At 40.0% G+C, this 24,979-nt stretch overlaps 1 protein-coding gene across 2 annotated transcripts in view; it reads left to right on the top strand.

The window, feature by feature from the left end:
* MORC3 (MORC family CW-type zinc finger 3) overlaps positions 1–20,012 on the top strand; it is a 55,694-nt gene extending 35,682 nt beyond the window's left edge. Inside the window, exons 10-17 of one of the 2 annotated variants that reach the window (XM_024209166.3) lie at positions 2,084–2,188; positions 2,341–2,463; positions 2,558–2,632; positions 3,461–3,503; positions 8,061–8,248; positions 9,256–10,090; positions 15,157–15,320; positions 17,856–20,012. In XM_024209166.3, coding sequence (XP_024064934.2) covers positions 2,084–2,188; positions 2,341–2,463; positions 2,558–2,632; positions 3,461–3,503; positions 8,061–8,248; positions 9,256–10,090; positions 15,157–15,320; positions 17,856–18,009 — 1,687 coding nt within the window. In that variant the 3' untranslated portion in view covers positions 18,010–20,012. Of the gene's footprint in view, positions 1–2,083; positions 2,189–2,340; positions 2,464–2,557; positions 2,633–3,460; positions 3,504–8,060; positions 8,249–9,255; positions 10,091–15,156; positions 15,321–17,855 lie in introns of those variants that run through there. The other variant, XM_024209167.3, reaches the window with a different exon arrangement.
* Positions 20,013–24,979: the final 4,967 nt, after the last annotated feature.

Below are 24,979 nucleotides of genomic sequence, written 5' to 3'. Positions count from 1 at the left end.
TGTCTCTTCTTCACTGTAACTGGTGGGATGCACAGTTTCATTCCTCACCTAAGTTCCAAAACTTCTGTTGTTATATAGGGATTTTAGGCCATAACCCCTCTTTGCCAAAAACACCCTCCCAGAACCGTGTTCTGATGTCATTTCTTATGTTCTGATCGGATTTCCTTTAATATCTGTACATTCTTAGTTTACCTGATTTATGTGTGAAGGCATAATTTTTTACAGCTGAGGACCAACATTCTTCAAGATAATATCTCTCAGTGAGTTCTTCTTCCCCCATAAGCATTCTTCCCTGTTGATTCCCCAATAGGAAACATCTGCTGTAACAATATCCCTCAGCAATCCATTTTATATATGCTTATGTAAGCATTATATTATATTATAACATTTTTTTAAAAGGAATGGTTTCCAAGAATATTTGGAGTTTTATAGACATGGAAGCACCACGGTTTATTAGATACATCCTAATGCATAGAATCATGAATAGGGTTACTTATAGGTCAAGGACCAGTATTCTGGGCCTTAGAATTCCACATACTTTTTATGATATTAACTATTCTTTAGAATCTGTTTAATATGTAAATGAATCAATATACAAAAAAGAAAAGGACTAAAAGGGCTAATATTCACGAGCAAGTACTAACAGGACTATCAAATGGACTATTTAAATTATTTTTTTAATAGCTGTATTGCCTTATCTGTCACCATCCTTTTGAATCAAAGGCTATTTTCTTCAACTGCTGCTATTTCTACCAACTGTAATTATACTTTGGCCTAAATTTTCACCACCACTGTGAGTGTTTGCCCAGACTCCCTCATACCTAAACCAGAGACTCATTCCCATAGACCGGGGCGGGCAAACTTTTTGGCCTGAGGGCCGCATTGGGTTTCAGAAATTGTATGGAGGGCCAGTTAGGGGAGGCTGTGCCTCCCCAAACAGGCAAGTGTGGCCCTGCCCCCATCCGACCCCCCCGCCCCGCTTCTTGCCCCTGATGGCCCCCCGGGACTCCTGCCCCATCCAACCCTCCCTGTTCCCTGATGGCCCCCCCGGACCCCTGTCCCCAGACCACCCCTGAACCCCCCCCCCCTTCCTGACCTCTCCTCCCTCCCCCCCTGGGACCCCTGCACCATCCAACCACCCTTTCTCCTTGACAGCCCCTGGAACCCCCACCCCTGACTGCCCCCAGCTGCCCCATCCAACCCCTCCTCTCATTCCTGACTGCCCCCGGAACCTCCGCCACTGACTGCCTCCCGTCTCCCCATCCAACCCCTCCTCTCCTTCCTGATTCCCCCCTACCTCCCCAGATCTCTGCCCCATCCAACCACCCCTTCTCCCTGACCGCCCCCCGGAACTCATGCCCCCATTCAACCCCCCTGTTCCCTGCCCTCTGACCGCCTCCACCCCTATCCACACCCCCATCCCCTGACCACTCCCCGAACTAACCTGCCCTCCATCCATCCCCTCTCCCCCACTTCCTGCCCCCTTACCACACTGCCTGGAGCACCGGTGGCTGGTAGTGCGGCTGCACCATGAAAGGCAGCCGCGCTGCCCGGCTGGAGCCAGCCGTGCAGCACAGAGCACCGGGTGAGGCCGGGCTCTGCAGCTGCGCTGCCCCTGGAGCTCACAGCCCCGCCACCCAGAGCATTGCACCGGTGGTGCAGTGAGCTGAGGCTGCGGGGGAGGGGGAACAGCAGGGGAGGGGCTGAGGTCTAGCCTCCTGGGCCAGGAGTTCAGGGGCCGGGGAGAACGGTCCTGCCGGCCAGATGTGGCCTCCGGGCCATAGTTTGCCCACCTCTGCCATAGACTATCGTGTTACTCAATGCTCATTTTATTTCTTCTCTGAAAGTCATTTGTAAATTGGGTTTGAGACCTTTATTTTCACTATTAGTGCAAAGGACTTGTCCAGTATTTGAACCAGCAGTTTTCCCAAATCAAAGCCAGAAATATATCACTAAGGGCTTGTCTACACTACTGCGCGAGGTCGATCTAAGATACGCAACTTCAGCTATGTGAATGTAAATGTTTTCCTTGCTAATAAATATTTTTCAAAATGTTTCTCATGAGGCACTATTTCTTTGCTAGACTTACAATAGCGGCACTGGGAGAAAAACTTAATGATTACTGGAATGAAATGAAAGCAAAGAAAAATGAAGAATATCCTCTGGATTTGCCAGTAGAGGATCTACAGTAAGTAAGATGTCTCTAAAGCTATAATGTAAAGGCCTCAATACTAGAATACATGCATGTTAGTTTCTCTACTCCTACATGATATTGCACAGGAGTCGGGGGAAGGGGCGGGGGAAACATTTTCATATGAATGTTTTGATGTTTCTTTACAGAAAACGACCTGATCAGACATGGGTTCAATGCGATTCATGTCTGAAGTGGCGGAAGCTTCCAGATGGGATAGATCGCTTGCCAGAGAAGTGGTACTGTTCGTTGAATCCTGATCCACAGTTCAGGTAAAGTAGGATCTGGAGGAATATCTAGATGCAATTGCATGTTTTACTTTTCTCAGTTGATTAGAGCACCATTTGTCTCAATACTTTTAATCAGGAATTGCAGTGTACCAGAAGAACCTGAAGATGATGACCTAATACATCCGACATATGAGAAAACATGTAAGAAAAAGTGAGTACCAAAGACTTTTGTGTGAAAAGATGTACCTATTATAGAATAGAAATATGAGAAGTAAAACACCTTTAAGTTTTTAACTTACCCACTGTTTGGGGGATATTACCAAGTTACAGCATGGTTTGTGCCCTAAAAGAGCAGACCAAACCATTGTAAGGGAACGGTGCTACAGTGTTATCAAATGTCATATATAATCTCTCCTTTTAGCATGGACTGATGCAGAAATTCTCAAATTGTTCTGTGTACCACTGGTGTCATTTTTGTTTTTGACTGCTGATCACATGATGCTCTCTCCTCCTTTCCAGTTGCTAAATTAATACATATTTAGCTGTCAGTGTAAATACTCTCATAGGGTAATATTATTAGAACAATTGCTGGCATTGGCTCAGGGATGTTGCGTAACTTTGAATGGGAAGACACTCTAAGGTGTGATGCAGGCTACATAACCTGAGGATCCCTGCTCTAGCCTACACATACAGTTGGGTGTAACCAACTACCCCAACACAGTAGTAAATTGAGCATGAACAGGACCTTAATTGGCAGTTCAGGAAGTCTATTGTTTTGAGTACTGATGAAAAGGGTTAGCTTAAAAAGGATTATTTACAGTGGTTCAAATCTGACAAGTAATTGAGGTTATGCTAATTTTAACTCCTAATAGCCTTCATGCTTAAATTATATTCAGTAATTCAGAATGTTAGTGAAAACCGTTGTTCATTCTTTTCATCTTTGGAAAGTTGAAGAGTATTATATTTGTTTTAAGCTAGAAATTGATTTTTACAGTGAATTATATTTTGATTTAAACTTTTTCTTCCCCAATGTATAAAGAGACAGGGAAAAACTAAGGAGGCGACTGGAGTACTGCCAACAGGTAACTGTCTCTCTTAATCTTGATTTGCTCTTGAATTTGGTAGTTTTGGCTGTAAATGCACCTGAATGATGATTTTCCAGATGTAATTCATTCAAGAATATACATACAGTATATTGGACTGTAGCCGCTAATGTGCATTTAGCAAAAGCTGTAAATTCAAAACTCTATATGTACACTTCAGAAGGTCGGGATATTTTTTTCCATCTGAGTGTCTGATTTTGTTTGGTGAGAGGATATAAGGGAGATTACTCAAACTACTTTGTAAATCATTTAAATATTTTTACATAACATTCTGAAAGGGGCTTCAAACATAATTTACACAACACTATAATATTTTTAAATATGCATTTTGTTTTACTAGTACATTTTTAAAGGCAATGAGCCTGCTGCTCTTATTTAGAAGATGTGTAAACAAATATACACACTTCTCATATTTAATGTTTTTATATATGCAAGTGCACACATACTGATATCTGATCACATTACGCTTGTTTAAGAAGCCATATACTATTTGATCAAATTAAGGTATTTAAAACAGCATTGAGAGGCTCTATGTTATGTGTCTTCTAGGTTCAACTTGCTTAATTTACAAGCAAGAATTTTTTTAAATTGTCAGTCCTGCAAATTCAACCTCAGATCTGTATCACTGCTAGCAATAAAGGTTCTGCTGGCCAAATTCTGCTTTCCATTCTGCATAGACAACCTTATCTTCAGTGGGGTTTTATCTATAAAAACTATTTGCAGAATTTGTCCTTTATTTTGAACTTAGTTAATGTTTCAGTTGATTCATTAGATTGGAAAAAAAAAATACAGGCTCTCTGGCATAACTATATTAATGCTGTAGTGCTAACAAATAAAAAGTAAAAACATTTGAAAACCTGGTCCATATTCCAGATCATCTTTTTACTTTAATGGCAAAATTTAGTGTGCAAGAACACTTAATATGCATATTTCATGATGTGCATAAAATGAGAGTGTGCATGTCTCCCTTTGTTCCCCGTGTACCAGATTTTCAAATACATTCAGTAAGAAGATACTGTTTTCATAGTCATGTTTTGGGAGCAGAATTCAAAGTTCAGTGATTAATTATCAAAGTATTAAAATGTACTCTCCAAAGTAATTGAACCAATGTAAATAGAACTATTTAAATATTGAAATTACTAGAGAATATATAAAAGCAAGCATAGCTTTCGTGAAAAAAAAGTTGATAAAAATATGCAAGTAAAATCACAAAATATGCTTTAATGGGCAGATAATAGAATTGTAGGACTGAAATGTACCTTGAAAGGTCTTCTAGTCTAGTCCTCTGCACTCAAGGTAGGACTAAATATTATCTAGACCAGTGGTTCTCAACCCGTGGCCTGTGGCCCCCTTGCGACCCAATCAGCACACAGCTGCGGCCCATGTTACATCCTCAGGGCCATACTCTGTGTGTGTGTGTGTGTGTGTGTGTGTGTGTCTAATATATATAGTGTGGATGTGGCCCACATAACACACAGCGAGCTACATATGTGGCCCACAATGGTAAATAGGTTGAGAACCACTGATCTAGACCATCCCTGACAGGTGTTTGTCTAACCTGCTCTTAAAAATTTCCAATGACGAAGATTCCACAACTTCCGTAGGCAGTTTATTCCAGTGCTTAATTATCCTGACAGGAAATTTTTCCTAATGTCCAATCTAAACTGCCCATCTAGTGTCCCATCACTGGCTGTTGGAGATATTTGCTGCTAGTGGTCAGAGATAAGCAACATGCCATTGTAGGCAGCCTCATCATACCATTCGCTCTATAAACTTATCAAGCTCAGTCTTGAAACCAGTTAGGTTTTTTGGCCCCACTGCTCCCCTAGTTAAGCTATTCCAGAACTTGAGTTCCCTGATGATTAGAAACCTTCGTCTAATTTCAATCCTGAACTTGCTGATGGGCCTCTTCTCTCCTCTTCGCTTTCTCCAATTTGTCCACCTCTTTCCTGAAATGTGGTGCCCAGAACTGGACAAAATGCTCCAGTTGAGGCCTTATCGGCACGGAGTAGAGTGGAAGAATTACTTTTTGTATCTTGCTTACAACACTCCTGCTAATACATCCCAGAATGATGATGGGTTTTTTTTGCAACACTGTGGACTCTCATTTAGCTTGTGATCCACTATAACCCCCAGATCTTTTTCTGCAGTACTTCCTTCCTACTCAGTCATTTTCCATTTTGTATGTATTTTCCATTTTGTATGTGTGTAACTGATTGTTCCTTCTTAAGTGGAGTACTTTGCATTTGTCCAATTTCATTCTGTTTGTTGTGTGACATATATAGCAATTTCCTGCAGTACCCTGGAAAAACATTGTTGGATTAAGTTTAGCCTTACTGTATTAAGTTTATATATCATTGTGGGCCAGGGATAGTATGAAATTCCATGGGGATGGGGGGAGGGGGCGGGAGGCGGGACTACAACCATCCAGGAGCTAAGAGAGGGTCATTAGGTAAATTAACTCGGGTTGCAACACACCTCTCGAAAGGTACAGGCTTGAATATACTGGTTCAAACTGGGTTCTCTGGAGACCTGCAAACAAAGAAAGGTCTTCTGTACTTCTTGAGTTTAAACTGATGCAGGACTTTCTGTCCAAGGGGAGACGCAGTCCTTCCTGAGAATGGTTGTATGTGGAAGGACTTGACCTATTTGTGGATGTGCTTGTTCTGAGTTAACAGCTCTCAGTCCTTATGGAAAAACCCTTATGTAGGGTTTGAAAGATTGACTCCTAACCGTGCCTCCCAATAAATGCCTTGTCTACATTCCACTACTTTTGTTCTTTTTTTATATTGGTATTTGTTTTATTTGCATTATATTTTTGTTTTGTGTACCTTTTTAAAGTTTATTATTTAGCAACTCATTTTAAACTCATTATAGCAGTTATAATTATTTAAATTACTATTTAATACTAGCTTAAAGCACAAACCAGGGGGTGCAAGATGATTTTTATGGAACAGCCTACTAGGGTATAATACATTATAAGCTTGATTTGCCTTTAAAGCATTTTTTGTCATTTTAATTTTTCTTTTCTTTTAATTATATTATAAACTGGTTCAAAATATTTATTACTACAGGTAATTTAGGTGTGAAACAGAACATAGACCAATTAAAGTAACATTTTCTGCATTTATACTAGAAGCGGGGTTTTTTAGCCACTACACAATAATTATTATTAGCATAGACAGTTTTTACTTTACCAGCGTCACAGTGTTTCAGCCATACTGTGCAATTTGAAGACTGTTTCCCCAAAGTGAATCCACATACTGGCAACTCTGTCTGTAAGACTTTACAGCTGCACACGTAAGTGTCTCCCAGGTGCGAACAGCAGTACAAGCCTGGGGCTTTCCCGATCTTGCATTGTCTTGCAACAGAGGGAAAACAATTGTTTTCACACCATATGGGTTTCAGTGGTTTTACATTTAAGTTCATGTAATTGGATCCTTGTTAATTTTTTTGCACTGCACCAACTGGAATCTTTCTTGTACCAAATTTTAACTTGTTTGTGGTAAGAGGGCAAGTTTTCTTGCTGCATATAACTTAGTCACTTTTACTTTGTATAGCTTGTATATCCCCCACGTACATGTTATTAGCACACATTGACTTAATTCCATACTTCCTTAAAACAATTACAAGATCACATATGTTATATACAGTTAACAAAGCTTCATTAATGAGTTATTGGTTTTGCTTATTTAATGGATATAGTACTTTTGCTGCTATCTACTGTCAAAGTGCTTGATTGTTTCCACAGCATCTCTGTTAGCAAAATAGTGATTTCAAACAGTCTAGTTCCTGTGCCAGTCCTGTTAAGTTTCTTTCAGTGTAGTTGCCGCCCCCCCCCCCCCCACCTTAGCACTCTTACACATTAAAGTATACATTTTTGTCTAGAAAGTCCTTTTAATGGTGGTTAAGCATATTTTACCTATTTTTAGTGAGCACAATTCTTTACGGTAATTGCAGATTGGTAATATTAATAACACAGATGCGTACAAAGATGTTCAGTTTATTTATATTATTTCCTAAACCATTTGAACCTGTTTCCAGTCTAGGACATTTTAATCTTTATTTCCAGAACTCCACCGTATGGTTTTTGTGTTTACTCCCTTAGTAACATGTATTTTTACATCATACTGAAACAAACAACTTTTGGATAGGATTTCAGTGGTTGGATGTTTTTTATAGTGTTTTTGAATGGGCACTGCACCATTCAAAGTAGCTCCATCATCCATAAATATAACGTATTGAAACAGAATATGGATGACACTTTTGAATAAGATTTTGGTGGTTGGGCTACAACAGTCCGCTTAGGGTTGTTTGTTTTAATGGGAACAGGGGTTTCCAACCAAGGGCTCATGACCATCCTGCCCTTCTCATATTGCTAAATGCGAGGCAGGTTTCCAGCTGTATGTGAGGGTGGTCCAAGTATGGGACACATTGTGAACTTCTGTAATAAGGTACATATTTCTGCCAAATTTAGATTTCAAGTACCCCCTCCTACCTTCAAGGTAGTCTAATTAAATATTGCTTTTTCTACAGGTTAATAATGAAATGTATTTTAAAACACCTTCTGTCTCTTCAATCAAAAATGCATTGTCATCTATAAGTAGAAAGGAGGGTGCTCTAAGATCACACTTAACAGAAGCCTTAAACATATCTGTTACAAGATCTATAAACACTTCAAATAATAGATTAGTATCTTCACCTCATTTGGATCCTGAAAACAGGTTAGTGAATAAGTGCAAAGTAGCTTTCCATTCATCTCAGGAATAAATAATTTGCAGATGAAAATAATTATGGTGTTTGTAATATGTCAATTGCCAGGCTGTGCCAGCCATAATAATGATTGATGTGTTATCTGAGCTATTATGATAGCTGTCAGACATTAGATCAGATGCTTTCTGAAGAGTGGAAAGCAAATGTAGGGAGCATTTTGCTAACAAGGAGGAAGATTGATTACCTATTTCTCTTAGTCAGGAAAGACTGCTTTGTATTAGCTGTCTTTCCAGTATATTTTTCCAAACAAGCTTCCATTGCAGGTTACCTTTTATTATATTGTCACTTCTTGGCCCAAAGTTTATTAGTCTGTTTCATCATATAGTGTGAAAACAAGTCAATTGCTAGGTTACTATAAAAATAATGGTTGATATGTACCCTGACTGACTAGTGATATGTAGTTTTTTTCTTAGCATAACATTCTTTCTAGTCAGAGCCTCTCTGCTGACATCTGTTCCATTCAAGAACACCTTTCTCTTGACTTGGCCTGTCTTTCTGCTAATTACCTCTAATTCTGAATTAGTTAACTAAAGATGTTGTTGCTTCCATTGTCCCAAATAGCCTTGGATGAATCCTTTTGATTCAGTCCAGCCATGAAACCTGATCTCTTCTAATGTTCTTAACTGTACCAAGCTCAACCAACAGTCTCACTATAATAGATAAGCAGAAAGACATCCTCTCTTATTCACTGTGTATAGCGTCAGTTCACTCAATGTCCAGTTTTCAGGAGCACTCCAAAATGGTAGGATTCACGACTCCTAAAGTTGACCTCAAAATTTAGAAATTAAAAAGTGCAGATGATTGTCTAGAATCACCAGTGCAGTCCAACAAATGGGTACTTTATTTTCATAAGCACTGTTCACACAAACTTTGAAATTATACAGTTGGGAAACTAGAAATTATTTTGAATAATGTAGTAGTTTGCACTAGCTGATCATTTCATTTCTTCCCTCCCCAGCCTTAAACGGAAGATTTCTGGTTGTTCACCTATTACTTCAAAGACACCACGATTAAATAACCACACATTTGACAATCACACTGAAGATGACGATGATGAGGACGTCATCATCTTAGAGGAGAGCAGTACTCCAAAGCCTGTAGCAGACTGTGATGTTACAATAGTAAAAACTGAGCATATTAACATGGAACAAGGCAGCATGCAAGAGGAGCCTTGTGGTGCAGCTAGTTCAGAAGATAAATATGAGCAGTGGACTGCATCAACCCAAACTGAGATCCCAAGTTTAGTTGTTAAAAAGGAAGAAGTAGAAGATTATATAGATATGCAGTTACTCAGATCAACTTTGGAAACAAGCCAAGAAGAAATCATTAATGCTTCTGAGACATCTTCTGTGGATTTTAGCATCAAATTAAATGAACTAAGAAATCAGCTGCAAGTAGCAAACCAAGAAAAAGAAAATTACCGAAAACAGTGTGAAATGTTAACCAACCAGATGAAAATACTAGAGCAGAAGATACTAGAAATGAATGATAACTATGTGAAAAAGGAAATGTGTCATCAGTCAACTGAGACTACTCTTATATTCCCAGATGACAAAGTAGAAAATTTTAAAGAGAAAAGTCCAGAAGAAGTGGCTATTTTATATGAGCAGGCCTTAAAAGAGATGGAAAAGCTAAAGGAACAGTGTAGTACTTTGCTAAATTTAAAAACGGAATGCAGCAAATGTTCTAACAATGAAAATAAAAATGAGGTGGATGAAATTGCTGTGCAACTTGATGATGTCTTCAGACAACTGGACAAATGCAATACTGAGAGAGATCAATATAAAAGTGAGGTATGTTTGTTAATATGGTTTATGGCAAGGTAAAGTGAATATACAGGACCTGTCTTTTTTGTTTGTTTGTTTTGTTTTGTTTTTCAACAGCTAGCTACAAAATTATTCACCAAGGCCCTGATCCTGTAATGAGCTCCATCCACAGAGCTCCCTATGGCGACAGTGGGGCTCCTTATGAGCAAAAAGAACAGCCACATCGAGTACACTGCAGGATCAGGGTCAAAATTTGTGGATGCAATTGCACATACAAATTATCATAATTATCCAGATGCAAATCAGTTAATTGGAAATAAATTAGGATTATCTCATTAGCTTGACATCTCCTGTGTATATGCTAGATCTTGATTGTTGTAAATTGCTAGAGATGTGAATACCTTTTTGTTAATTTTTTAGTATACTGTTACCTCTATTTCAAAAATTCAAGTATGAATATTTTTTTAAATAGTTAAATTTAAAAAATTAACATAATTCTAGTAAATATATCTATCATGTATTGTGTGTTCAAGTAACACAACTAATAAAAACGGCTAGAAAAGATACCAAGCATTGAATTGGCAGAGACTAACTCTAACTTCTCTTTAGAAGTGATCCCTCCAGAGTAAGCTTGAGACACCCTGATAGACAAATATACAGGAGTTCTCATTGCTTTTGGGTAGTTCATTATTTGTTTTTGTTAATAAACGGAATAGATACCACTGGAGACTATATCTGCCATCTTTTAACTTCACTTCGACTTCTTTTCCCATTTACATGGGGTCGGAGGTGTCTGATTCTTCACTACTCCTTCCAGTCCATGGCACAGTTTTGTAGGTTTTGGAGTTCCAGTCCTTTTTTCTTCAAACTTCTCTTGACAGTCTTTCCATCGTGTCCTCTGTCTTCCATGTCCTTTCTTGCTGTCCTCTTTCTCCCATGCTTTCTTTGCTATCACTGAGAGTCCCAAATTCATCTTCCCCCTAATTTATTCCATGTGCACTCTGTTTACTCTCCGCTTGCCTGCCATTCTCTTCAGTATATTATTTTCTGTTATCCACTGTTGCCAAATCAGAGCAGGCAGGGACAGACAAATGCAGTGAACACTCTTCCTTTCAGTTTGTGAATTAATTGCAAGTTCCACAGTACTCCTGCCTTTTTCACTGCCATCCATGCACATTTTCGGGTTCTTTTCAGTTCTCCAGATCTTGGTCCAGTGTCATGAAATATACTTCCCAAGCATACAGATTCTTTCTTCTCTCCAGAAACTTCAGTCAACAGCTCTTCTGTCACTCTTCCTTACTTGCATAATTGCAGTCTTTTGTGTTTACCTTCAAACTATGATCTTCAAACACAGATGCCTACTCTGATACCGTGTTTACCAGTTCCTCTTTGCTGTCAGCCAAAAGGGCCAGATGGTCAGCATAGATTACCTTTCTCTATCTCCACAGGTTTGGTTCTCCTATTAACTCCATAACTAGGATGAAGAAAAGTGGACTCAGCACACTGCTTTGTCTGACTCCTACTGCCGCCTCAGAACTCTCTGAAATTCCATGTATTGTTACCACCTTAGCTCTTGACCCTCAATAAAGTTCCTCTATCCTATACATTTCTGAAGTCCCCGTCCTATCGATTTCAATACTGCAAACAATGCAGAATCAAGTCGTATGCTTTGTCAATAAATGTTACATAGCAGTTACGCCCTCCATTTATAATTCTTTCAAACTTCTGTCTCATCGTAAATATAATGTCTGTAGTATTCCTTCCCTTCTTAAATCTCTTCTCCTATATTTTCCTCCACCTTGCACCAAAACCTTACCTCCAAAACTCTTTCAAGGACTTTGAGTCTGATTTAACCGAGTGATGCCCAATAAGTATTTGGATCATTTGCATCACCCATGCCCTTCCAGAGAGGCACAATCTATCCCATTCTCCAGTTAAGTGGGATCCCAGCAAACACATAGTAATGTATGAAGCGAGTATCTGCAATTGCCTTGATCATATCAACAGTTATCTCATCTTCACTTGCTGGCTTACCGTTCTTCATCTTATTCAGAGCTTTTACCTCCTCTACAGAGATCAATACCTCTTTGAGGCTTTTCCATGATTGTTGGAGGTGCTTGCAGTTGCAATTCTCTTCTTGTTTAACAGCCTTATGGAAAAAATATTTCCAATCTCTATTACACCTTTAGGGTTAGTCATCACACAGTTCCTATCCTTCATGCAGAAAGCTCTATCTTTTGTGTTTCATTTGTTCGTCTTTTTTGCCAACCCGTCTGACGAAGTGGGTATTCACCCATGAAAGCTTATGCTCCAATACATCTGTTAGTCTATAAGGTGCCACACGAGTCTTTGTTGCTTTTTACAGATCCAGACTAACACGGCTACCCCTCTGATACTTTCTTGACATCATCTTCCTCCAGCTTTCTGTATAATTCCTCTTCAGCCTCCATTCTCGCCTTAGCAACTGCCTTTTTTGCATGTTGTGTGCTTTTTTTATTCTCATCACAACCTGCTTTCTCAAACTCTTTAAATAATTATTTGTTTTTAATTACTTGTTATCCAAAAGTACCCTATCTTACCACTCATTCTGCCACATTACCTTCACTGCCTTAATGAAATGGGCAGAGATGGTGTCTGTAACCTCTGTTTGCCAGAAGCTGGGAATGGGCAACAGGGGATGGATCACTTGATTACCTATTCTGTTCATTCCCTCTGGGACACCTGGATTTGGCTAAATCTGGGCACAGGATACTGGGCTAAATGGACCTTTGGTCTGACCCCAGTATGGCTGTTCTTATGTTCTTAAACTTTCTCCCTCCACTCACTTCACTGTCTTTGGCAAAGCATGAAAACCTTCCTTTACTGTTTGGCAAACTTCCTTTCTGCCCCCTTACATAACTTAACTGCCAGTGCAATTTCTTCCTCAATTTCACTGTCTTTCCTGTGTTCTCAGGTTACACATTTTAGCTATTAATACTTGTTATACTGAGTGAATATGTGGCAGAACAACCTTTGTCCTTCACCATTTTCATATGTTCTCTTACCAAAATATAATCTACCTGGGCTTTGCTTTTTCCACTATAATATATCCTCATATGGGATTCTTTTTTTTTAAACAGTATTCACCACTGAACTCCCATTAAACACCACTTAACCCAGTTCTCACCTTCTGTATTTCTTTTACCAAAGCCAAATTTACCCACCACTCCTTCTGTTGGGCTCCCTTCACCAACATGATTGCTGGTCACTAACAAGGTGTCACTCTCAACCATAACCACCAACTTTCCAGCTCATTTCTAAAGTTCTTCCTGTCTTCCATAGGTCTGCCTGATTGAGGAGCAAACTTTGACATCAAACAACCCTATTCTCTCTCATCAACCATACTACTATCAATCATTTTCCTCTTCTTTCTACCCTTTGACATCAGTGATCTGAGTTCATGATGAAAGCTACCCCATTCATTTTCTTTTTTTCTCTAAACTAAAAAACTTTAAATCCATCTTTCAAGATTATAGTTCTGCCTCTACACCATGTAGTTTCCTGCAGATATTGTATATGGATTTTCTTTCTAGCCATTGCCTCTACCACCTCTCCTGACCTACCCCTAAGTGAACCTACATTCCAAGTTGCTATTCTCAGGACTTTGCCAATTTGTTGCTGTTGCCTGGAAAAGAGTGTCGGTTACATGTTTTAAATACTTGCATTCAAAGAACACACCAAGAGCCTAGGAGCTAAGTAGCCCACTCATGGCTGACCCTGCTGTGGTTTTAATTTGGAGTTGACCTTCTCCTAGATCAGCTGCCATCCAAAGCTTCTGACACCCAATCTGGCATCTTTTGTGAGGAGTAAAATTTTCATTTTGGAGAGAAACCATTAATTTTTTAAAAAAACTATTCTAAACAAAATTGCTGTGTGTGTTATGGAAATTGATCAGTTTTGGTAATTTGTCTCCATCTTTTTCAAAATATTTTTTAGAGGAGAGTATCTATACTCTGCCATTACTTTTTGCTCACCAAGAATTAGCTAAAATCAAGAAAGTGACAGCTAATTTTAGAAACGAACAGGTTTTATTTTTGGAATTCACACAGGATGGATAAATTAGTTTTTAAAAGATCAGTTCTTTAAATGTTGCTAGTTATTTCCCTATCTTATAGTTTTAAATTGCTAATGTGGATGTTTTGTATGTTTCTTTGGCTTTCTAATTGTTCATAGAATTTCAGATTTTATAGATTGCGCCCTTCCAAGTTTCATACTTAAAATGCTCATCTATGCTGAAAAAGTCAAGAGCCTCATTAATAGCCTTAATCTGAAAACAACACACACAGATACAGAATTGATAAGTAAATTGCCCATGTTGTGTTTGTACTCAACTCCACTTTTTGATATATTGAACTTCCACAAGTCAAGAAAGCTGAAATGCTTTGACCAGTCTGTACTCAACCATCAGGATTTGCAGTGTGAAATCACTCCTAAATATGTTAAGTGCTTTTGAAATCCAACTGTTAGGTGCCTAAATTAGCTTTAAGTGCCTAACTTTAGGCTTCTGTTTTTGAAAATTTTGGCATATGTAAAGTATGTTCACTAATGTATTGGAAGTCTTAACTTCTGATTGTTAATATTGAAGCAATTTGTTTTGAATGGAAAGATTTTATGGCACTAAGACTTTTTAATAACTACAATTTTAACCACTGATACCACAAACACTTGTGTACACTCATGTTGGTTTCAAGCAGATGAGTAGTCACATTGAAGAAAATCTGATATTAATGTGAGCAGAATTACGTACCTGCTTAAGTGTTTGCAGGATCATAGTTTTAATTTTCAATATTTTGTTTTCCTGTAGCATTTTTGTAAAATGTAGATATGATACCCAACTAGTAGTGACATTTTTAGAAAGCATGATTTAGTTAATTTTAATTTATTGCAGTAAAACAAATTTTCAGATTAGTTTTTTAAAGTATCAGTAAACTTCTTTAAAAAATCAAGTGATTTGGTCATTAGTTAAGCCAGTTATTTAAATTGCCTTATTTTTAAATTACTCCACCTTGACTTCAGAAGTATAAAATTAACTTACTTTGATTTACCTGTCTCAGATTGAACTGCTGGAAATGGAAAAAACTCAAATTGGTTTTCAGTGCGAAGAGCTTAAAAGAGAAGTTGCACAGTTAAAAGCTACAATTCCTCAAGTGGTAGCATGTGCAAATGATTCTACAACCAGTAACATTGAAGATCCTGTCAGTTATTCTGATGAAGAAAGGTATCGCTTTTCTTTCTTTTAGACCAGAAATTTGCCTGGAATAGCCTATCGGGCTTGTACCTTAAAGCCCTGTCAAAGTTCATGATTGATTCTGTAATCTTTTGTGGCTTTCTGAATCTTCACTGCTCCTTCTTTTCCCTGCTAATGTTCACAATTTATTATCTTCCAAAAAATATTTCAGGTTAATTTATGTATAATATGGTCCAGATTGCAAGTGTTAAAGAATCTAAATGTGTAGTTTGTCTGAAAATCCTAAAAAAAAATAAAATAAAAATAGAAGAAATAAGGTTTCTCTTTATTCAGGTAGAACAATGGCTTTTTATTGGCGTTAACAGCTTGCTTACTTACCGCTATACAACGCACAGAAGACATTGTCCATTTTCTCAGGCGTTTTTACTCCAAATGTAAATTAGCACAGGTCTATACTACAAAATTAAATCAATGTAAGTTACGTTGACCTACAGCCAGCGCAGTAATTAAATCAGCTGTTCATGTCCACGCTACCCTCCTTGTGCCAATGGTATGCGTCCTCACCAGGTGTGCCTGCATCGACTTAAGTGGGGGCATTGCAGGAGGCTGACAGGCAGAGCCCCACCACTGCAGGGTTGACAGTTGGTGCGGGGCTGACTGTGGGAACCCTCTGCCCTAGGGCTGTATGTTTCGGTGCTGATGGCGGTGGGTCCTGATGGCACTGACCTGCCCCGCGCGGGGGCCATGGGGCTGGTGCTCATGGCGGCCGGCCAGTCAGCAGGGCTGGCCCTGATGGCACTGGCTGGCCCCACGTGGGGGGGCTGATGGCAGGCTGCCTGCCCCATACGGAGGTGATAGGATAGGGATGATGCCACCAGCATGCCCCATGCGGAGGCGACGGGAGGGCTGGGAAGGCTGACCAGGCTGGGGCTGATGGTGGTCAGCCAGTGGTTGGCCCCGTGCAGGAGAGGTGGGGCTGGTGGCATGGGCTGGCCTGCTCTGCCCTGCCCAGGAGCAGCTGGGGTTGATGGCACCAGCTGGCGGACGGCCCTGCCGCCCACTGGCCGGTGCCATCGGCCCCAGTCCCGCTTGCCCCTACATGGGGCTGGGGCGGCTGGCCCCATGTGGGGGAAGCGAAGCTGGGGCTGATGGCACTGGCTGGCTCCATGGAAGGGCAAGGGGGCTCGGGCTGTCAAAAGCAGCAGCAGGTGATGTAAGCAACTTAACTACATCGACCTAAGCACACTCTTTTGCGCATGGAGGTGAAGTTATTAGGTCAGCGTAGTGGACAACTTACTCTAGTGTAGATGCGTAATAAAATTAGGTCAATGTAAGCTTCCTTATGTTGACCTAACTCTGTAGTGTAGACTAGGCCTTAAATGTTTTTTGTTATGGATTACTGACACCCTTCCTCAAATGTTACTGCAAATTGTAGTAATAGATTGAGTTACCATTCCATACAAGTCTGTTCAGAATTGTCACTGCTAGCCAGATCTCTAGTGTTTGGTTTGAGCTGTAGCTGCATCAGTTGTGATCATTCCTCTGTCTGCCAGCATTTTCTTTGCTGTTGGCCTCCAACTTTGATGTCTTGTACTGCCTGGAAGGATTTGCGGATTATTTGAATTTGTTGCACTAGTGGCCATCCACAAATCAGGCTGGGACTTATCAACAGAATGGATGCTAACCTGGAAGGAAGTGCAGGCAGAAGGAAGAGAGAGAAAAAGGATGGTTGAGTTGGAAGTAACTTTGAGCAGCAGAGAGGCATGGGGTGAGAAAATGAACACAGGAAAGCAAGAATAAGAGAAGGAACACAGAAAAAATAAACAGGAGGAGGAAAGGAAAGTAGGAAAGAGGCTGAAGCAGAAAAAAACCTATAGAGTGTAACAGAAAAATATAGCTAAAACATAGCTTTACACACCTATTGTAGCTTTATTTTTAAGGTAGTTCTTGGACAAATTAATTTCTCTTTCCAGCTGGTATTTCCCCCCTCCTTTTGTCTGTCTCTAGAGGTGGCTCTCAGTGTGTGCCTCACACTTGGGCCAGATGTGCCATGCCCTATCTTGTTTCTGCATGTACTTCCAATTTTTAATACTTTGGAATTGTTTTGAGAAAGCAAAATGGAGATTGAAGTAAGGTATCTGGGTCAGTATTTGGGTTTGTGCTACCCAAACAAATAAACACAATCCTTTTGTGTTTTGCTTCAAAAGAGCCTCTATTTTGTGATGAGGATGGAACCAAGTTCTGCCCTCAGTGTTTGTTTAAAACGGAATGAGCATGTAATCCTCCAGCTCAGGAACTGTGGTGCTCAAACCTTGAAAAAAACTGGTCCAGCTAGATCCTTGCCTTGAGTTACTTCATGGATTACTTTAAATTAAATTTCATCATGTCTTATATTGGCTGATATGTTTCTTTGTAAAACTCAGATTTGCAGAACCTTCTCTTTTCAGTAAGGCAGTCATATTGTTTATAAAGTTCAATATAAAATGTTATGGACTGTAATCTCAGAATTTATCTGCACTTTATATAAAAATCTTCCTTAATATGATCAACATTATCTCCTTACAGCCTGAAACTGCGATCCCTCCGAGTTAACGTTGGACAGCTACTGGCCATAATTATGCCTGATCTAGATTTGCAGCAAGTAAATTATGATGTTGATATAGTTGATGAAATTTTAGGACAAGTTGTGGAACAAATGCATGAAATCACCACTACTTAATATCCTTTACTGAAGACATTAAGACACTTGCTGAATCTTCCACTATATTGTATGGTTTCCAAATTGTAAAGACTGGTTTTGTTTTTGTTTGAGTAATTTAGATATAAATCCAGTGTAAAATATATATACTGTGTGCACTCAGGTGTCACAAATACTGTGGGTACTTTTCACGTACCTTTAACTTTCTCCTTAAAGGAACAGTCAACATTGACAGGCCGTGGATGTACCTAACTTATTAAGAATTTTGTTTTAAAAATAAATGTTTGTAATTAAACTTGCAAATATTTTCTATTACTTTGGAATCTTAAGCAGTTTTTACAGAGCTTTTCATTTTGCTTTTAACCTTTGTATTCTCAGTGATCCTTAAATGTATTTGTTCCCCCAAAACTAAACTTACCCTCTCTGATCCCCCTCCAAAAACAAACCACAATAGCATTGTTGTAAATATCAGTATTCTGCTTGTAAACAATAATGAAACAGGCAAGTTTTGTGCATTTGCCTTTACTTATGATCAAATATAGTTGGTACATGAAATTTTTGGGCTATGGTCCCTGGTAGCAATATGGGTTGTTGGGTTTTTTTGTACAAGGGTCTGATCCTGACAAGTGCTAATACCTGCAATTCCCACCAAAGCCAGTGGGAATTGCAGATGCTCATACCACTCAGAAGCATACTGCTGTGGTACTAACCACAAGTAGGCATAGTTTTGATATGTGCTGTGTGAGCTTATTCATAGCTCTGCTGATGCATCTCAATACTGACCTGAAATACTACCATTTTAATACTACCCCCTTGAGTGAAGACTGCGAATCATGTTAAATTGTATAGTGGTTTTGTGATGTTGGCAAATACAGAATAGGGACAAGATATGTCCTAAAATAAAAAACCTCAGAACATTGAATTGTTGCAATATTGATTACTGACTCTGCCATAGAAACCCCCCTTTGTTAGCTTTTTTTTTAAATGACACTACTGTAATCAATCTGTCTCCTAATTTAGCTTCCCATGAAAATACCTATATTGCAGCATGCTGTATGATTACAATGGGCTACTCAGTTTTAGAGGAATTATGTAATAGGGCATTTAAGTTAAAGATACTTTTAAAAACAAATTACCACCATCATTAAGGTAATTAATGACCAATGAATTTATTAAAGCTGAAAACTTAAATCTAATTTGCTTTCACTGTTTATGCTGTTTTAATTTTGCACATTTTTTATGGACAAAAAATGGGCTAGTCCTTTTGTTTCTAGTCTCTTTTCCTGGTTCTCATGTATCAGCACTGTGCTGCAATATCTGCAAAACAGGTGAATGTTTAAATTTAAGTGTTGAGGACAAATATGGGGAAGTGATGGTATGCTCCTTCAAACCATCTTTTTTTCCCCAGCCAACAGAGGTGTCCTTCTCATTTGACTAGTGATCTAAACAAAAATTTTCAATTAAAACCTTTAAAACAATCATGAAAACATCCCTTTAATATTAAACATATTAATGTGAAACATCTGTTTCTACAAAACCTACTTTTTTTGGCTTAAGCAACCTTACTGTTCTGTTTAAATTAGGTTGCATTCCCTTAGTTGTACTATGCTAGTCTGTTTAGCGTAAGAGTATCTTGAATACCTGATCTAGTATTATGCTAGTAGGGATAAAGAAATACTATTGTGCTTATAATGGCTAAATTTAATGTTTAATTTTGAACAGGTAGCTGAAATATGACTTAGGTATGTGAACATTGTTTTTTTTTTTTTTATAAACTGGTGTGCAATTTTTCATTTTGTCATTGTTTATTTATTTTCTCAGTGTTTTGTCCAGATACTTCTGTAGTTGAATTTATTATAGATGACTGGTAAAATATGTCTATATTGAAAATTAAAAATTTATACTGTACATTTAAATTTTGAGGAACAGCGGGTAAATGGAAGTAAGTTTACTTGTTAAAGTACATAGATGTATTTTTTTGTAAAAAGCACATTCTGGTTTTCTGTCAGATCAAAACTTTTAACTGGTCAATAAAAAAATAATTTTGTTTTAAATAAGAATATGCATACTAGCTATCTCCGGCTTTATTTTAACATTCGTCCTTACGAGAAATCTGGCCTTCACTTTACCATGCAGCCTTTCAGAAGAATGTCAAATTGCTTGCTTCTGTAAACCGCACTAAGTGTCGTTCTGTCACTCTCTTTAGCAGTTAGACCACATATAGATGTTTGACTCTACTTCCATGCTAAGAGACCTGATTCTTTAACTCCAGTGCTGGAGGCTAGTGTTTTCATGTTCTGAAGTCCCAGGTTCAATGCCAGATTTCCTAAACAAAGGATGTTGGTACTGTCACAGTTCAGAGCAACTGCATCTCTGCTCCCACTCTGTGGTCCAGCAAGGGCACCCATTTTAAGCTCCCAGCTGTCACATCTCTCTCCCTCCTAATGAAGTTATTTCCAGGCTGCACAGTTCCCTGCCTGTACTGTGAATTCCCCAGCAGTCAGACTACCTAAGCAGGCCTGTTTTACTTTTCTTGTCAGGGACTATAAACAGTGTAAGTGCCACAATTAAGTTACCACACAGCTCTTTCTAAGCAAGCACATTTATTCTTAAAGTAAAAAAAATACAGAAAAAACATTAAAACAATAAAAGAATGTACACATACACTAAACTTACTAGAGATCACACCCCATCTTCCACAAGGGCTCTAGTCTGTCAGTCCTTTCAACACTTTCCTGAGGATTGGGGCCCTCCCCATTTGCTGGATTAGAAGGAAAGCTCTCCATTAGTTTTACCTCTTTAAACAAAATTCCTTCTTTTTTGGTCCCTGGAGAGTTCAGTTTGAACAAGTATATGCAAGACTCCAGTCAGTGCTAGCTCTCTGGAAGTGTTACAACTGGAGTGAATTTGCCTAACCCCACCCCTCCACTCAGCTTGGTTCCTGGAAGACTCTGGTCTCCCTCCCCACATGGAATTGCATACAATCCATAGCCTATGAAACAAACTTCAAGAAGGTTGAGCAGTTTCCTGCAATACCCAGGACAAATCTGTCACAGGTACCTTTGGTTATCCAGTCTGTAACCACTAGACCAAGGGTCGGTAACCTTTTAGAAGTGGTGTGCCAAGTCTTCATTTATTCACTCTAACTTAAGGTTTCGTGTGCCAGTAATACATTTTAATGTTTTTAAAAGGTCTCTTTCTATAAGTCTAATATATAACTAAACTATTGTATGTAAAGTAAATAAGGTTTTTAAAATGTTTAAGTTTTATTTAAAATTAAACTAAAATGCAGAGCCCCCCGGACCCAGGCAGCGTGAGTGCCACTGAAAATCAGCTCGCGTGCTGCCTTTGGCACATGTGCCATAGGTTGCCTACCCCTGCACTAGATCACACGCTGCTCCCAAAGCCAGCAATGGAAACCAAGATTCCCAATGCCCAGCATTCCACAAAAGCTTGTGTGTAACCCACTGGCAATGTGCCATCCCTCCCTGTAAGGGCTAGTCCATGTAAAGAATATCAGCATACTCCACCCCGTGCGCACACACCAGCACCACCACTAGTTATATCTTGACATGGAAGAGGTCTGTCCTGTGGACTGGAAGGCAGTGGGTTCCAACCTTGCAGATGACCCAGATAGGGTGGAAAAAATACATTATATATAAAACTCAGTTTAAGAGCCCTGAAGCACTTGTTGAAATGATTTTATACTGCAAAATATATTTGGAAGTGAAATTGGATGTTGTACTAATATATACTTTACTGCTGTATTTTTACTTATGTTTGGTTCAGAGTAATCCATGGAAGACTTTCTCTGTGTAACCAAAGAGTAGATTCTTGCTGTGTAAGCTCCAAAAAGGCCAGAACTTAAGTTTAATAACTTATCTTTCCAGAAAGTAATCCTCATTCTGAAAGGTGTAACATTGGCACTTATTGGAGATTGAGTGACTTAGGGTATTACTACTTGAGCTACAGAGCAGTGCCTCTCAACCTTTCCAGACTACTGTACCCCTTTGAGGAGTCCGATTTGTCTTATGTACTCCCAAGTTTCACCTCACTTAAACTGCTTCCTTACAAAATCAGACAAAACTAGAAGTGTCACAGCACACTATTACTGAAATTGCTTACTTTCATTTTTAATCTATAATATAAAGTGGAATATAAATATTGTACTTACATTTCAGTGTATAGAATATAGAGTAATATAAACACATCATAAAATTTTGGTTTGTACTAACTCTGCTAGTGCTTTTTATGTAGCCTGTTATAGAACTAGGCAAATATCTAGATGAGTTAATGTACCCCTGGGAAGACCTCTGCATACCCCCACAGGTACTCCTACCCCTCTTTGAGAACCACTGCTACAGAGCATTTCCGCACTAGGTCATTTGTTTCAACTGTGCCCAGCTCCGCAAGGATTAAAAATTGTTCCCACATAACATGTTTGGTATGAGGTTAAGTACAGCGAGACATAAATTTGCAAGGGTTGGCCATTTTGTAATTATGATACACATTTGGGGGTGAGCAAAAGGAATTCAAAAGTCAGAAGACAGACCAAAACACCATTTAATCTTTGGCACATAATCATGGGCTTTTGTAAAAGTCTCACAATTTTAGGGTTTGAATCATTATTTTTGAACGTTTGGGGTTGTGAATACTGAACTCTAACATCATGCATTCAGATGGGCTACAGGAAAGGCTGTAACTGTTAATTGAGTACAGCAGAAGTTGCTGTGGGGTCTGCACCCAGCCTCTGTCTCGCCTCACACCATATTCCCTGTTGTATTACGACTACAGATGGTACCAGCAGCAGACCCAGGGGAAGAGATGAGGAACAGGTGCCAGGCTGTCTCCAGCCAGTCCCTCAGCCAGCTCCCAACCAGCTTCCTTCCCAAACAGCCAGCCACTGACCCCCAAACACCTGTTAGCAATTTGACTCACTCCAGCACCCCTCTCCCCACAGTTTTAGCAATCACCCACCTTGACAGCCTAGCATCCACCCTTTACACACACCAGGCACCCTCCTCCACTCAGTAGTCTAGCAGCCCTGGGGCTAATTGCCAAGTTTTGTGCAATTTCATGTCACCTGACATCCTGCTACTGCTCTGGGCAGAATGTGTTGGCCATCAGATGACGCGTATGGTCCTATGAAAACTTGCAAGAATGCAAATTAGATTGCTACATAATTTGCATAAAATGCCACTAAGGGAACTTAACAAAATTTGGCAACTAGGAAATGGTGTAAATTCCAAAAACAAAGTTGAGATCCGGTGCTGTAACCCCTCTGCCACCCTGTAAAATGGGGACAATACTCAGCTTTATAAAGTGCTTTGTGATCTATGGATGAGGAGTCCATGTCGGGTTAGGTACAATTAATTTAAATAATCATAAGAGCAGTGCAACCGTTTCAATTCTGTTACCATTTCGGTATTCTCTAATGCCCCCACCCCCTTAATACTTACATAGGAAAATGTGCTTTAAGCAATTGTCTCTAACAAAAAAGACCCCCTGCTGCTCTATAGAGGGTAGGATCCCTATGGCTGTGCTAGCCCCACGGCTCTGCCAGCGCCCACCTACCTGGAATGGCTTACAGGAGCCTGAAAGAACGGAGCAGACAGCTGGAGCGATTATGGGGAAGGGCCTTTTCCTATCTGACCCACTCTAGGGGAACGATTGAACTCGAGAAAGTTTCACTTTGCCATGGGAGGGGACTGAATGAACAGAGGAAAATACACTTGAATCTCCATCATTCTGTAAAGCAACACACACGCTCTGCCACTATATGCTGTGGGGAAACAGAACAGGGGGGTCTTCTTTACTATAACAGCTTAAGCTATGAGTCACCACACTCCGACGCGGACCCTCCTACAGAAGCCTGTTACACTGATAACCTTTGCCCAGAACTGGAGCAGGCCTAAAAGCCTGAACCAAACTGCACAACATAATGTTCTTTTAATATAACTAAATAGTAAGGAGGGAGTCTGCATAAAGTCTGTTGGTGAGCTAACTGCTTTAGAAATATGATAATCACAAGCTTTAGAGAGATAAACCCGCAGTGTTACTGAAATATGATAACCGCAAGATGCTAGATGTTGAGACATTGGTCTGCAAAGAGCTAATCATCCTTGCTGCTACTATTGTTTGCAATAATTCTCTAATTCCAGCTATCTGCAAACCAGCCAATGATAGCTCTCTTTTAAGCGTCCCTCGAAAAACCCCCCTTAGCTCTTACCGAAATCCCCCGGAAAAATAGTCTTAAGAAATGTACCCAAGCTAGGGCCGAGCACCACCCTTGCGGAAAACCACCGAATGTCCCCATGCCCAATTACACCCACTTCTCGGAACATTAAGAAAGAGGGCGAGGGGAGGAGGGAAGAGTGACCCCAACCCAACACGCCAGCTCGTGATCAGCGCGTGTTCACCCCAAGCCCGGCTTGTGATTTGTCCCTGAGCTCGTGTCCACTATATGCCCAGCTTATGATTGGTTCTTAATTTCTTAACTAATGACGTATTAATTGTATCATGCTTGTGGTTTTAGTGAATAAAAGCAGCCTGCGTGCTGCTGTTCGGGGTGCCAGCTTCCGAGCTGCACGCCAGCGCGTTGGTATGTATTGCAATAAAGGCCACAGGCTCTGAGTCTGTGAACTAAATCACTGTGTGGGTGATTCTTTCCACGACAATGCATACACCCTGCTCCCCTACCCCTACAAAGACACCCTGCCCCTACACACACACACACCCTGCTCCCCCCACCCATCACACACACTTGCCCCTACACACACACCCTGCTCCCCCCTACCATCCCTGCACACACACACCCTGCCCCCTCCAACTCCTAGACAGTCACTGGCCCTAAACACAAACCCTGCTCCCTCCCACCCATACACACACAACTTGCTCCCCCTACGCAGACACCCTGTCCCCTCTCTCCCACCCACCTCTACGCACACACACGTAATACGCCCCCCCCCCCCCCCCCTCCCGGCCCCCCCGC

The sequence above is a fragment of the Terrapene carolina genome, unplaced genomic scaffold (assembly GCF_002925995.2).
Source record: "Terrapene carolina triunguis isolate 2854851 unplaced genomic scaffold, T_m_triunguis-2.0 Scaffold30, whole genome shotgun sequence".
In the NCBI taxonomy this organism is placed as follows: domain Eukaryota; kingdom Metazoa; phylum Chordata; order Testudines; family Emydidae; genus Terrapene; species Terrapene triunguis.
Note: the sequence above shows the minus strand (reverse complement) of the source record. Positions and strands in the feature narration are given on the sequence as shown.